Genomic DNA, 12,590 nt, shown 5'->3' with positions numbered 1-12,590 from the left:
AAGTTGAAAGTATTAGTAATCATTTCTGCTTCAGCAATGCCGGCGCGACCAAGACGCAGGCGTGTATCGTCCAGTAACTCGATCGATTGGTGCAGTGGTGATGCAGGAATGAACTCTGGTCATGTTCAATGCATCGTGCACATATTCAATTTATAGGGGAATATGCTACAAATAGGGGAATATGCTTGTCACGATAGGATTGGCGGCGACAGCTGTGAATGCCGTGTGCGATGACACCGGAGAAAATTTTCTGGTACCGAAGTGAGAACCCGAGTGCGTGCCGGCATTATCACGTGAGACGGGCGGGCGAGTATTGCGGCGAAGCTGTTGCACAGGCAGCTATATACTGTTCTCGATCGTGCGCGCCTTGCGCATTTTCTTGTTTACATGGGATCCAGCCACCGGAAAATGTATGACACGATCGCAGCCTGGCGACGTACTGAACGCTGGTGCCGAAAATTTCTGTGTTACAGGAACATATGAACCGGTAAAAGACAAGCATAACTCTATTGTTGCATTTTTTTTGTTCTCGATTGCAAACGTTGGCGCCAGGAAAACGTACGTAACGGGAACGTATCAATGAGGTTATGCTGTTTTCAAGTTGTGTCTGGTCTTTAATTAGAAAGGTGTTTTTCTTTAATAATGTTTGTTCCCTCCTCACCTAGTTGCGCTTCAATCCCTGCTCTCATGACCGCCCTTGCTGGTGTCGGTTACGAAAGGTGAGGTGTTAATTTGCGAAGGCTCATGGGACGTATCGTCTGCTCGGCGCTTCCGGTTCAACAGATGACTGTTCCGGCGCACGATTCTCCGTTCGCAGGGGCTGGCCCCGCTTGCTCGCTGTGCACTTTCATCACAAGGTATCGCCCATGCTGCTAATTTCTAGAGCCTGTGGTGGTCGCATCAATGACTGACCCCTAAATTTGAGCATAGGCAGTGATTTAAAATAATATTTTTTGGCCGAATCAATCGAGCACGTGAATTAGTTATGCGTGCTGTCGCATTTTCATGCTTATCTTGAATGATGAGTCGCACTTCCTTGTTCTCAAGTGAATTCTATTCGTGCCAACGACAACAATTTTTTTCACTTATTTCACCTCAATTTCACTAGGCTGATTCAAACCTGCATGGTTTAAATTAGTATAGTGGAGGCACTATAGGCGGGCGAGCGGTTTCAATCCAAGCTTTTTCTTGGCACGAATGTCTTGCGACACCATTTAGGCGAGCTAAGGTACCTTACATGGTACAGCGACCTCAATTTGGCGTTCGATGCAAGATGAGCTAGGTGTACTGGGAGGATTGAAAAGACGTAGACCGTAATTTTTCTCGTGTATTTCGTGAAATGTGCACGAGGTGAGAAACACTTGCTTAATGATCACAAGGCTGTAGTATTGTCTTTATAAAGAGACATCGAAAGCATATTAAGGCAAATTAAAGTGTGCGGGGAAGCCAAATGCAGTCGACAAACACTTCTAGCATGACTCACGTTCCATATCTCACACAAAAATCACGAAGTGTGCCAAACACAAGGGGTATACTGCAGCTTTGAACACTAAAGACTTTTATAACAAATGTTGGATGACGTTGGAGAAAGAGATACTACATTAAAACATCGTTAAACCATGCCAACTGCGTGGTTAACTTTTTGTTATTACACATGTTCTAGGAAATATCAGTAACGTGGACAGCAAGTTATTTTGCAAGACGACACTTATGTGATTCATATGTAAACGTTGCAAAATGTATAAAGGTCCACTGTAAAATGACATAAAATTCAAAATATGTCGTACCAACTTGCCCAAGCATCTACTTTAGCAGTGACCTAAAAGTTCGAAAAGCCAAATGTGTGGACGATATTTTTCTTAGGGAAAGTCAAGGTTCTAACAGCTGTGCGCACTTAAGCAAAGCAGTTTATCAATGGCTGCGACAGGTGAACACGTTAGTGTATACGACAGGCTCTTGCATAAATCTGATATTCACGACTGAAACGCTACAAAATCACTCACGTTCTCAACCCGAACAGAACTGATATGAGAATAAGTGTGACTGGTCATCCAAGACAAGCACGAAACTGTCACAGCACACATAGCTAATTCACGTGTTCGATCGATCGGCTAAAAAATATATATTGTTTATATATATATATATATATATACATATATATATATATATATACATATATATATATATATATATACATATATATACATATATATATATATATATATATATATATATATATATTAAATATATATATATGCCTGTGCTCAGATTTCAAGGTCAGTCATCGACACGACCATCACAGGCTCTAGAAATTAGCAGCGCGGGCGATACCTTGCGATGAAGGCGCAGAGAGAGCAAGCGCGCCCGGCCCCGCAAACAGAGAATCGTGTGCCGAAACCGGCATTTGTTTAACCGGAAGCGCCGAGCAGCGGACGCGTCCCATGAGCCTTTACGAGTTTGTGCCTCACCTATTGCTTCTGGACCGTTTTTCACCCAAAGCTTCACAACCCATTTGAATCGGCCTTGCAGCCACACCATAAAACAGAAGAAAAGCTTGCCACAACTAACTGCCATTGGCTGAAAGAACTGGCCCTCGATGATCAGTCATGTGAACCCGCTGTTTACCAGTGCCACTGACTTCGCTTCCTTTTTCGGGTGACAAGCGCGGACCTTATAAGCCAAGACCGCCTCTTGTAGGTAAGCTTGGCATTCTGGCCACTCTGGCCGGCGCGCCATGGGATGTAACGTGCCTCGTCGCGTCACCACTTGACAGGGCGTGGTTACGCTCGCTCCGACGCACTTGGGGTACGATCGGAGATCTTTGTTCGATATGCATTCTGTTCGGTTGCTGCAACGTCACAAAGTTGCAGTATGCAAAATTTCTGAGAACGGGACGAAGAGAGCAGCCAATCGGCAAGCAGTGAAGTCCCCAAAAGTTTACTTCCCTCGTTTGTTGTCTGCTTGCAGACAGTATACTACAAATCGAAGTGTTTCTCGTCTTCCGATGAATGAACTCTTTACCCAAAATATATGTTCTTTTTCTTCTCAAGCTCAAACACGTATTCAAATAGTAGTACGTTTGACTACTGCAATTTGTAACTATTAGTTTCTCTGTGTCATTCCTAGGTGGTGTCGTGCACAGTAAAAAGAAAAAGGAAAAAGAAGAAACAACGGGAACAGTCGCACACTTTTCAAGAGGCAGCAACAACATTCCAGTGGCTCGCTGGCACCGATGATGGGGCCGATTTCGTTTTACAACCAACGCACTATTTGTTTCGAGAAACAAAAGCGACGCCGGAATTCGCTTTCTGCCATTTCTTCAAACGCGTTTCGCACCGCCACCCGCTCTCCTTCCTCCTCGAGCAACGCCAGCGCAACAACCTAAGTTCCCAACGCAAGCGCATTTTTTCTCGAATTAAACTATGGATTGGATCCGAACGTGCTATTCAGCCGCCGTTTGGATCCAATGCAATCCACCCGACGCGCCAAGCGAAGCCGGTCTCGTAACGAGCGATGATCGCTCCAAACTTCCCAACTCCCGTCGCGTTCGGCGCCTAGCAGACGACGTGCTCGGTTGCGCGATGATTAACAGGAGCGTGTCGTCATTTCGACGTCACCAAAAACGTAGCCGTGCCCCGCGGCTGGCGACGTCGGCGCGTAATAGGCCAATCGCACGCGCCTGTAACCGAACGAACGCGCTGAACAACGATCTCCGATCGCACCCTTGGTTTCGGTTTCACGCTGAAAATTACGAACTCTTCGCGGCAGAGTGCTAAGGATTTCGAAGTCGATTTGTTAAGAGCTCGCGATTAGCTACAAGGGCCGCCGGAGTTTTCTCTTGTCGGCTCTTGTTGCGAACCTTGTCCTGCAAGAAGTATTATTGCATCTCGAATCCCACATTTCTAATAATTAAGAGATAGTCGTCGCAAGAACACACGGTGCGCGCGCGAGCGTGTGTGCACTTGAAAAACCTTGCACCGGCAATCTGTCCTTTTGTTATAAGTTAACTTATCAGGTCAGCCATAACAGGAACGCACAAAACACAGACCGGTCTTGTGCCGCGACTGCTAACAACGCAAGCGTGGCCACACGCCGGCGACAGACAGACCTGGAGATGAGGTAGCGGACGAGGTGAATATGACCGCAGGTGGCGGCCGCGTGCAGGGGCGTCCACTGCTCGCTGTCCTTCGCGTTCACGTTGGCGTCGAAGTCGATAAGCAGCTTCATCATCTCCTCGCTGTCATCGATGCAGCACTGCGCAGACACGATCACGTACCATGTTTTACGCCAAAGCGACGGTCCAGTGTAGTAAACACTAGCGAGGTGAATATAATTCAGCAGTGTTTTTACATCATCATCGTATAGGAGGAGACGTGACCCGGTAGCGAAATGATTTGGAGGCGCAAATCTACGCTCGCCAAACTAGATAATCTAAGCAAACAAATGCAATAATAATATTTGGGGTTTTACGTGCCAAAACCACTTTCTGATTATGAGGCACGCCGTAGTGGAGGACTCCGGAAATTTTGACCACCTGGGGTTCTTTAACGTGCACCTAAATCTAAGCACACGGGTGTTTTCGCATTTCGCCCCCATCGAAATGCGGCCGCCGTGGCCGGGATTCGATCCCGCGACCTCGTGCTCAGCAGCCCAACACCATAGCCACTGAGCAACCACGGCGGGTCAAACAAATGCAGCTACAAGCAAGAAAATCGCGAGCATAGCTATATTTGCCCGCAATGTGGTGAGTTGGGGTAAAGAACGCAGGCCGTTTTCCTGCAGGAACCATGCGCTTTCTCGTCGCGATACCGAAAAGACATTTTCGCAGGGCATTGAAAGCATAGCCAGACAATTGAAGCATAAGGCAACAGCTTGGTATTCACGCACGTGTGAGGCAGTTCAAATTTCGCAGTCGTACCACATACTGCTCTCCGACGAAAGCTTAAATAAAAAAAAAAAGCGAAAAATAGTTACCGGGGGTCGGCGTGGGGGCTTGACGTAGAAGAACTAAAGGAAAATCGCTCTGCGCAAGACCGCCGAAAGTGCTTTGAAACAGCCCAAAGTTAACGTATTATGAAGAGAGCCCAGAGGAAACTACCAGAAAGTGTGTCGTAACCATTTGCGCACAATACCTGGTGCAATGCCGTGAGCCCGTCCTCGTTGGTAGAATCGGGACTCACTCCCAGCATCAGCAAGCGCCGGACTGAAAAGAACCAAAAAGGGCGAGCGACAAGTTCAGACGAGTAAATGGCTGCGGTATGTTTCGATGCGTGTGCCCAACACCAACAGCTCAAGAAAGTGCACAACACAAGCAGCGAGCATACAGCCGTTCAGACAGTCGTGCAGCCATTGATAGAGAGAGAGAGAGAGAGAAGTTTAATGATACGATATGCCGAGAGGTCGGCCTGAGGTATATTCCTCTAGCCAGCTACTCTTCATTGGGGGAAGGGGAAGAGGGAAAGAAAGAGTGAAGAAAGAGGTGCATGATGGGTGACGACGACGGTAGAAGGAAGATGTAGAACATATGGCAAGCAATTTGGCATGCTCAAAGTCTGCAATCCAAGCCCGTATTTTTTTTAAAAAAAAGTTCAGTAATGCCTGGATGGCCTTGAAACTCGATTGAGCATCTGGCCAAGGGCCTAAAATAACGTCCTCCGACAACGATGCGCTGTCGAGACGCGTAAGGTCGTTGTCCAACCTTTCACGCTCTTCCACGTACTTAGGGCAGTCACAAAGCACATGACCGACAGTCAGTCACATTGCACACCTCACAGTGTGGAGACTCGGTGCGTCGCATGAGGTGCACGTATCCACGCGTAAACGCTACCCCAGCCTTAGTCTGTGCAGAAGACTGGCACAGCTTCGTTGAATTTTCGGTGGTAGCCTAAAATTCATGGTAGGGTCCAATCTCTGGAGTCGTCTGTGGCGATTATCCGGATTGCCCTAGTGCTTTGCTGTCAATTTTCGGATGACACTGGAGAGGAGACAGTTGGCGTCCGCTCTTGAAAAAGGAATTGAAAGCAGTGACTCTCGTTCTTCGAGTGCTTTCTTCGCTTCGGCGTCGGCCAGTTCGTTGCCCTGTATACCTCAGTGACTGGGAATCCACTGAAATGTGATGTGGTAGCCATTTTCTTGCGCTAAAGTGTAGAGCTCGGCAGCTTGAAGAGCCAACACTCTGTAAGCGCTTTCTTTCAACACCACTCTAAGTAGTTGAAGAGCCGATTTTGCGTCACTGAAGACTGTCCATATTTGAGGAGGCTGTCGCGCAATATATTGAACGGCCTCTCTTATTGCCACTAGTTCCGTAGATGTTGTAGTCGTCTTGTTATGCAGACGAAACCGTCGAATGACTTGATGCGCAGGCACGACGAAAGCCGCACCAGACGCATACGACAAGACCGATCCGTCTGTATACACGCTCACCGAGGAGTCATATTCTTTCGACATATATTCAAGTGTTAGATGTCTGAGGCCGACGGTAGGTATTCGCGATTTTTTAGAAATTCCGGGAATAGATAGACGTACCGATATTTTGGACATTACCCATGGGGGCATATGTGGAAGGTCAGCCGGGGCAAAGTATGCTGGTATGGCAGATTCTTGGCATTTAACGGCTCTTGAAAAAGTGGAGTCCGGCCGTATATCGGGTAGTGTCGATAAGGGATGGCGTCCATGACGGCAAAGCAGTCGCAGGAATACTCGAAGAGGTTCGCTTCGCATCGTAGATAGACAAATAAAGGGGTGACGCGAGCCTCCTCAATTGTTCCGTGGGTTGAGGTGCAACGTGGAACACCGAGACATGTTTTCAGCATCTGTGCCTGGGCAGCTTACCAGACAGCGTAAACATAAAGCGCCAGGGAAGCAATAAAACACTGCATTCGGTAATGACAGTTCTTAAGCGATCAAAAAACATCTCAGCGCGATAAAAACATTACTAAGAACGTCTGACCGTTTCATTTCCGACGAATTAATGAATGAAAAACTTTATTTAGTGAGCTTCTTCATTCAGCGCATCAGAGGAATCCGTATGCTGCTCTCGCCACCTGACCGCTGGTTACGAGGCGCGCAGCTGGTATTCCAGGGCGGGGCTGGAAAGCAAGACCTCCCATCGCTCTCTAAGGGTTGGGATGGGTCGGGAGCTCATGTTGGAGTTGGGGTTCGTGAGGAGTGGTGGCTGTTCTTGGCTAAAACTGCATTCCCCTATCATGCCGAACTCACCGCGAAGTTTATTCCCACCATCACATTTCGTGCCAGTCACAACAAACCATGGTTTTCAAAGCTCTTGAAGACACTCGAGAACAAAAAGAAGAGACTTTTTCGTGCAGCAAAACGCAACACAAGCGCATGCGCCTGGAACAAATATTACACAGCCGAATCAACATACCTGCAATCTATCCGTAATGCCAAACGCGATTTTTTCCAAACTGACCTCCCCAAGATACTAACAAATAACCCGAGGAAGTTCTGGAAAGTACTAAATCCTCAACAGGCTCCGATCATCACACTAGCTAACCCACTTGGCGAGATGACCAGTGACATTGACTGTGCAAATATTTTTAACACCGCTTTCTCATCCGTCTTCACACACGAAACTGATATGCCACTTTCTACCGTAACTACAAACCTAAGCTTGCCTATGCCTTCAATTATGTTTTTTGCGCATGGCATTATATGTATTATAGAAAATATCAAGATGTCATCTTCAGCGGGTGCTGATGAAATCACCCCCAAGTTCCTCAAAAATACTGGCCATGCTTCCGCACCGTATTTATCAAAACTTTTTGCACAATCACTTTCCACAGGTAGCATTCCCAGCGATTGGAAGGTGGGGAAGGTTGTTCCGGTCTTTAAATCAGGTAACAAAGAACCACCCCTTAACTACCGCCCCATCTCTTTAACAAGTGTGCCGTGCAAAATCATGGAACATGTCATTTATTCCCACATAATGAACTTTCTTGACTCTATTAATTTTTTTCATCCTGCTCAACATGGATTCCGTAAAAACCTATCCTGTGATACACAATTGGCTATTTTCATCCATGACTTGCATATGAACCTTACTGTAACCTTCAAACTGATGCAATATTCTTGGACTTCGCAAAAGCGTTCAACAAGCGCTTGCTACTAAACCTTCCCTGGTTAAAACTTCATCCGAACATTTTACAGTGGATAAGTGAATTCCATGCTATCCGCACCCAGTATGTTTACGTTAATAATGAAGCCTCTAGTCCTCTTCCCGTAACATCAGGTGTCCCGCAAGGATCAGTCCTTGGCCCGCTATTATTGTTAATATACATTAATGACCTACCAACGCATGTCTCTTGTAACATACGTATTTTTGCCGACGACTGTGTCATCTATCGCACAATCAATAACACCTCTGATCAGCTCGCCCTCCAGAATGACTTAAACAGCGTACAGGACTGGTGTAACCAATGGCTCATGGAACTAAACCCCAATAAAAGTAAACTCGTGTCTTTTAACCGAAAACGTAATCCTCTCCTCTACTCATACAAAATCTCGCACGTGACGGTAGAATTAACTCACACTTATAAATACTTCGGCGTAACATTGTCCAATGATCTAACCTGGAACGCACATGTCACAAAAATCATATCATCCGCTAACAGAACGCTTGGATTCTTAAAACGTCATCTACGACATGCCCCACAAAACCTAAAATTACTTGCCTACAAATCACTTGTCCGTCCTAAATTAGAATACGCCTCTGCTATTTGGAGCCCTAACCAAAATTATCTAACAATTTCCCTAGAATCAGTACAAAGTCGAGCCACAAGATTCATATATTCGTTCAGCACAATGCGTTGGCGGGCTAGTTGGTGCGAATCCATGAATACTTTGTTTAGCGCAAAACGACAGGCACAAGAAAGACGACATTTCATTCAGTCATTGGGGTCACAGTGCATTAGTGTGCCTTCCTTAACCTTGTACAGCGCTGAATTTGGTTTTTTGGATTCTGTCGCATGAGTGCGCCCTTGGGATCGGATGTTGGTGGCTCCACCGCATGGTGCTCACTGCGCATGTTCCTCTGGTTTGAGCGGTCTATAAAGGAGTGACGCAATAGAATGATGTCAGTTGAGAGTAGCGCCTTGTCCTGGTCGTCTTTCTTGTGCCTGTCGTTTTGCGCTAAACAAAGTATTCATATATTCGTGCTACTCATATGTTAGTATATCATCATTAAAAGCAGAGGCAGGTTTAACATCTCTAGTTTAATTGTAGACGTCGTATTACTAGTATGTGCTTGTTTCATAAACTTTATTACAGCTCACTTCGTCATCCGCCCTACATCAATCCGCCGGCACGTATTTCCCCCCGCATTGGTCATCCCCTTCAAGTTGCACGGCCTCGTACGCGCACTGCTACATTCGCATCTTCATTCTTTCCGCGCTCAGCCCCGGACTGGAACGGCCTTCCACACGAGATCGCCGCAATCACCTGTACATCTAAATTTCTGAATTGTATAGCTACTGTATTTAACAGCGAATAATTTATGTTCATTACGTGTTTTCTTTGTATATGATTTATACATGTAACCCCCCCCCCCTTATGTAACACCCCCAACCACGGGGGCCTTTAAGGTAATAAAGTGAAGATAAGTGAAATGTGTTGGAATGTTCCTGGCTCCTGACACGCGGGGCACTCATACCCGTACTGGCTCGGGAACGTGCGGTTTAGTATGCGGGGGTGCGGGTGCGACTCTAAATCTGCCTATATGCTGTCTGCTGCTCCCTCGTCAACTTGGGGTGTCGCTCGGGGAAGCTGTTTTTCGTCTCTGTAATTTTTCACTATGTCTACGTACGTGACCAGTGGCTGGACCACTTCCGCCGCCATCTGCAGCGCGTCTTGCATCCATCCGCGAGATGTCGTTGGCGCAGAACGCGTGCCCCAAGCCTTCAATTGCTTCGACCGTCTAGGGCAGGCTCAGGAGTACCATGTTGAACAGGGCGAGAGGACTGAGCCTTGATTGAGGCTCGGTCCCCCTACTGCCCAGTTCGATGAGTGGGGATACTTTCTCCCCCACTGTGATTATCGCTTTCCGATCCGTTGAAAGCCCCGCACGTAAATGAGGACCCATTCTCCGCACACAGTGCCCTGTAGGTTGGTCAGGATGTTGGCATTCGAGACACGTCAAACGCCCCCTTAAGGTCAAGTGCCAGGATGGCGCGTGGCGAGTGCCTCGTGGCCTGTTTCATGAGCTCTTCTTTGACCTGTATGAACACGTCCTGCGCGGTCAGGTGCTTTCGGAAACCAAGCATGGCGTCCGGCATTTGACTGGTGACGTCCAAGTGTCTGTGTAGTCTGCTTAACACCATCCTTTCCATCACCTTGCCCACGCAGGACGTGGGGGAGATGGGTCTCAGATTGTTGATGTTCGGGGCTTTCCCGGTTTTGGAATGAACCTGACTTTTGCTTCCTTACATCTCCTTGGAAGTTTGCCGCTCTCCCGGACATCATTCATGTGCCTGAGGATCTCTTCTCTCGCTCTGTCGCTCAAGTTGTTCAGTAGTCGGTACGTGATGGTGTCCGGCCCCGAAGCGCTCTTCTGGTTGCTCTCTGCTATGGAAATTCTTAGCTCCGGGCCCGTAAAGGGTTCATACAATTCCTCGTTGGGCCCGCCTCGGTGCGGTCCCAGCCGATCCTTGCTCTTTTCCGTCTTGATGTATTTCTCAAGACTTCCATTAATTTCTCCACGTTCCCGTCGTAACTGTTCAAGATCCGCGCCATACTCCTGTTTGTCTCGCTGTTGCTTGTCATCGGCTCGATGAGGTGCTTGAGGAGGTATCACGCGTTCAGAGTGGATATAGGGTTCCTTGCAGGCCGTCGCACAGATCGAGCCAGCTTCTTTTACATAATTCCGCCGCGTACTCTGCCGCCTTGTTTATTTCCCTTATCCTCTTGCGTGCATATATAAACTTTATTTGACAGGAAAAGATTCTAAGGAGGGGTGGGCGGAGCCTCTCAGTCCAGGGCTCCACTGGCCTCTGCCGCCTGCCTGACCTGGCTAATTAAGGAAGTTTGTCCTGCCAAGTCGGAACGGGCGAGCTGTGCCTCCCACTGCTCCATTGTGCCATTGTTATTTGGCCTATGAGGACACTTAAAGCACTCCCATGTTACATGTATTAGGGTGGGTATGCCACCGCACCAAGGGCAGTTGGCCCTATACCGAGTGGGATACATGGAGTCAGCAATTTTAGAATGGGTAACTTCTCGTCGTGTGTCTGCCTTTTCCAGCGTTAAGTTAGTTTAAGGTAAGGAACCCTATCCATTCTCAAAACGTGGAAGCGCCTCAGGCACCTCATCGACCCGATGACATGCAGGCAGTCTCTCGCTTCCCACGGGTGCGACAGTCTGGCGACTACCCGGGTGGCATGGTGAGTGGTCGCGATCTTTTGCATGTGTTTTTCTTCGATGGCGAGCTGCTGTTTTTCCCAGGTCTCGTATGTCTGCCGTACTGTCCGTTCTTCCCCATCCGGTCCTTCTTGCTCATTTCTTAGCTTATCTCAATTGGTAATCCTCGCCCGTACTCGTCTTCAAGTTGAGCGTAGGGCTCTGATTGTCATCCTGATTATGTCGTTGTCCCACCCCATATTCGTTCCCACGTTTTGCCATGAGGCGTCCAGAGTTCTCAACAGCAGCGAGAGGTCCGGCATGGGGTCCCTGGCCGTGCTCGTCCCCGTGCGGATGGGGGTGTCGGGCTCGTTGAGTATAGGGCCAATTTTTACTGTTCTATGAAATTTGCTCGTTCTCTCCCTCTATTCGAACAGGACCGGTATCCCCACGTCGTGTGACAGGCGTTGAAATCCTCCAGTACGAGCCTACCTCACTCACTGCGTCCTGTATCGTTCCCGCCATGTGTATTCCATTCTTTGTGTGCCTACATGTTCAGTATACACACGTTCTCCGTGTTTCCTATGCCACGACTGTGCAGCTCCACGAGGGTGTGTTCGCATCCCCGCTGTGCAGTCAGGTGTGGGTCGCCGCTATACAATTGCGCCCCAATGCCGCCGTCCCTTTCCCCATCGTATCCACATACGCTACATACCCAGGGAATCTGGGTCGCTGGTTTATCTCTTGCAATACTATCACGTCTGGTTTGTTCTAGAATGAACGTACGTGTTGTTGCAGCTCAGCCACCTTGTTCCTGAAGCCACGACAATTCCAGTGGAGAATCGTCATGTCTTCCTTCCGCCTAATCTTAGTTCGCTACGCCATCTTAGGTCAGGGCCAGGCTGCTGCCTGTATACGGTGCATTTCAGTCCCTGGCTTGCTGTACGGGGCGTTCTTCCTGCTTTTCTTTACGAGCATGAGTTTGTTGACGTTGGCTTCCAGTTTGCTGCCCTTCGCGCTGGTCTTTGCCATCTCTAAGCAAACTTGTTCCACTTGCGCTGCTAGCCGCGCCATTTCGCATGCGAGTTGTGCCACCGCGTTACTGACTTCTTGTAGGGGTCGGAACCACATTGGTTCTCCCTCCGCCTCTTGTAGGCTCTGCGTCTCGGACTGAGTGTCCCGCTTAGCTAGTTTGCGCTTTACGTTCGTTTCCGCCTATCTGTTAGTTTCTGCAGTTTCGA

General features: G+C 48.1%; 1 protein-coding gene across 4 annotated transcripts in view; it reads right to left on the bottom strand.

Moving 5' to 3' along the window:
• The window catches only part of MYPT-75D (Myosin phosphatase targeting subunit 75D), a 426,156-nt gene that overhangs the window by 22,911 nt on the left and 390,655 nt on the right, over positions 1–12,590 (bottom strand). For all 4 annotated transcript variants that reach the window (XM_075704069.1, XM_075704067.1, XM_075704076.1 and 1 more), the window contains 2 exons: positions 5,133–5,203; positions 4,109–4,254 (listed from right to left, as the gene is read on the bottom strand). In XM_075704069.1, coding sequence (XP_075560184.1) covers positions 4,109–4,254; positions 5,133–5,203 — 217 coding nt within the window. The remainder of the gene's footprint in view (positions 1–4,108; positions 4,255–5,132; positions 5,204–12,590) is intronic.

The sequence above is a fragment of the Dermacentor variabilis genome, chromosome 1 (assembly GCF_050947875.1).
Source record: "Dermacentor variabilis isolate Ectoservices chromosome 1, ASM5094787v1, whole genome shotgun sequence".
NCBI lineage: Eukaryota > Metazoa > Arthropoda > Arachnida > Ixodida > Ixodidae > Dermacentor > Dermacentor variabilis.
The sequence above is the reverse complement of the archived record's forward strand: the minus strand, read 5'-3'. Positions and strand labels throughout refer to the sequence as shown.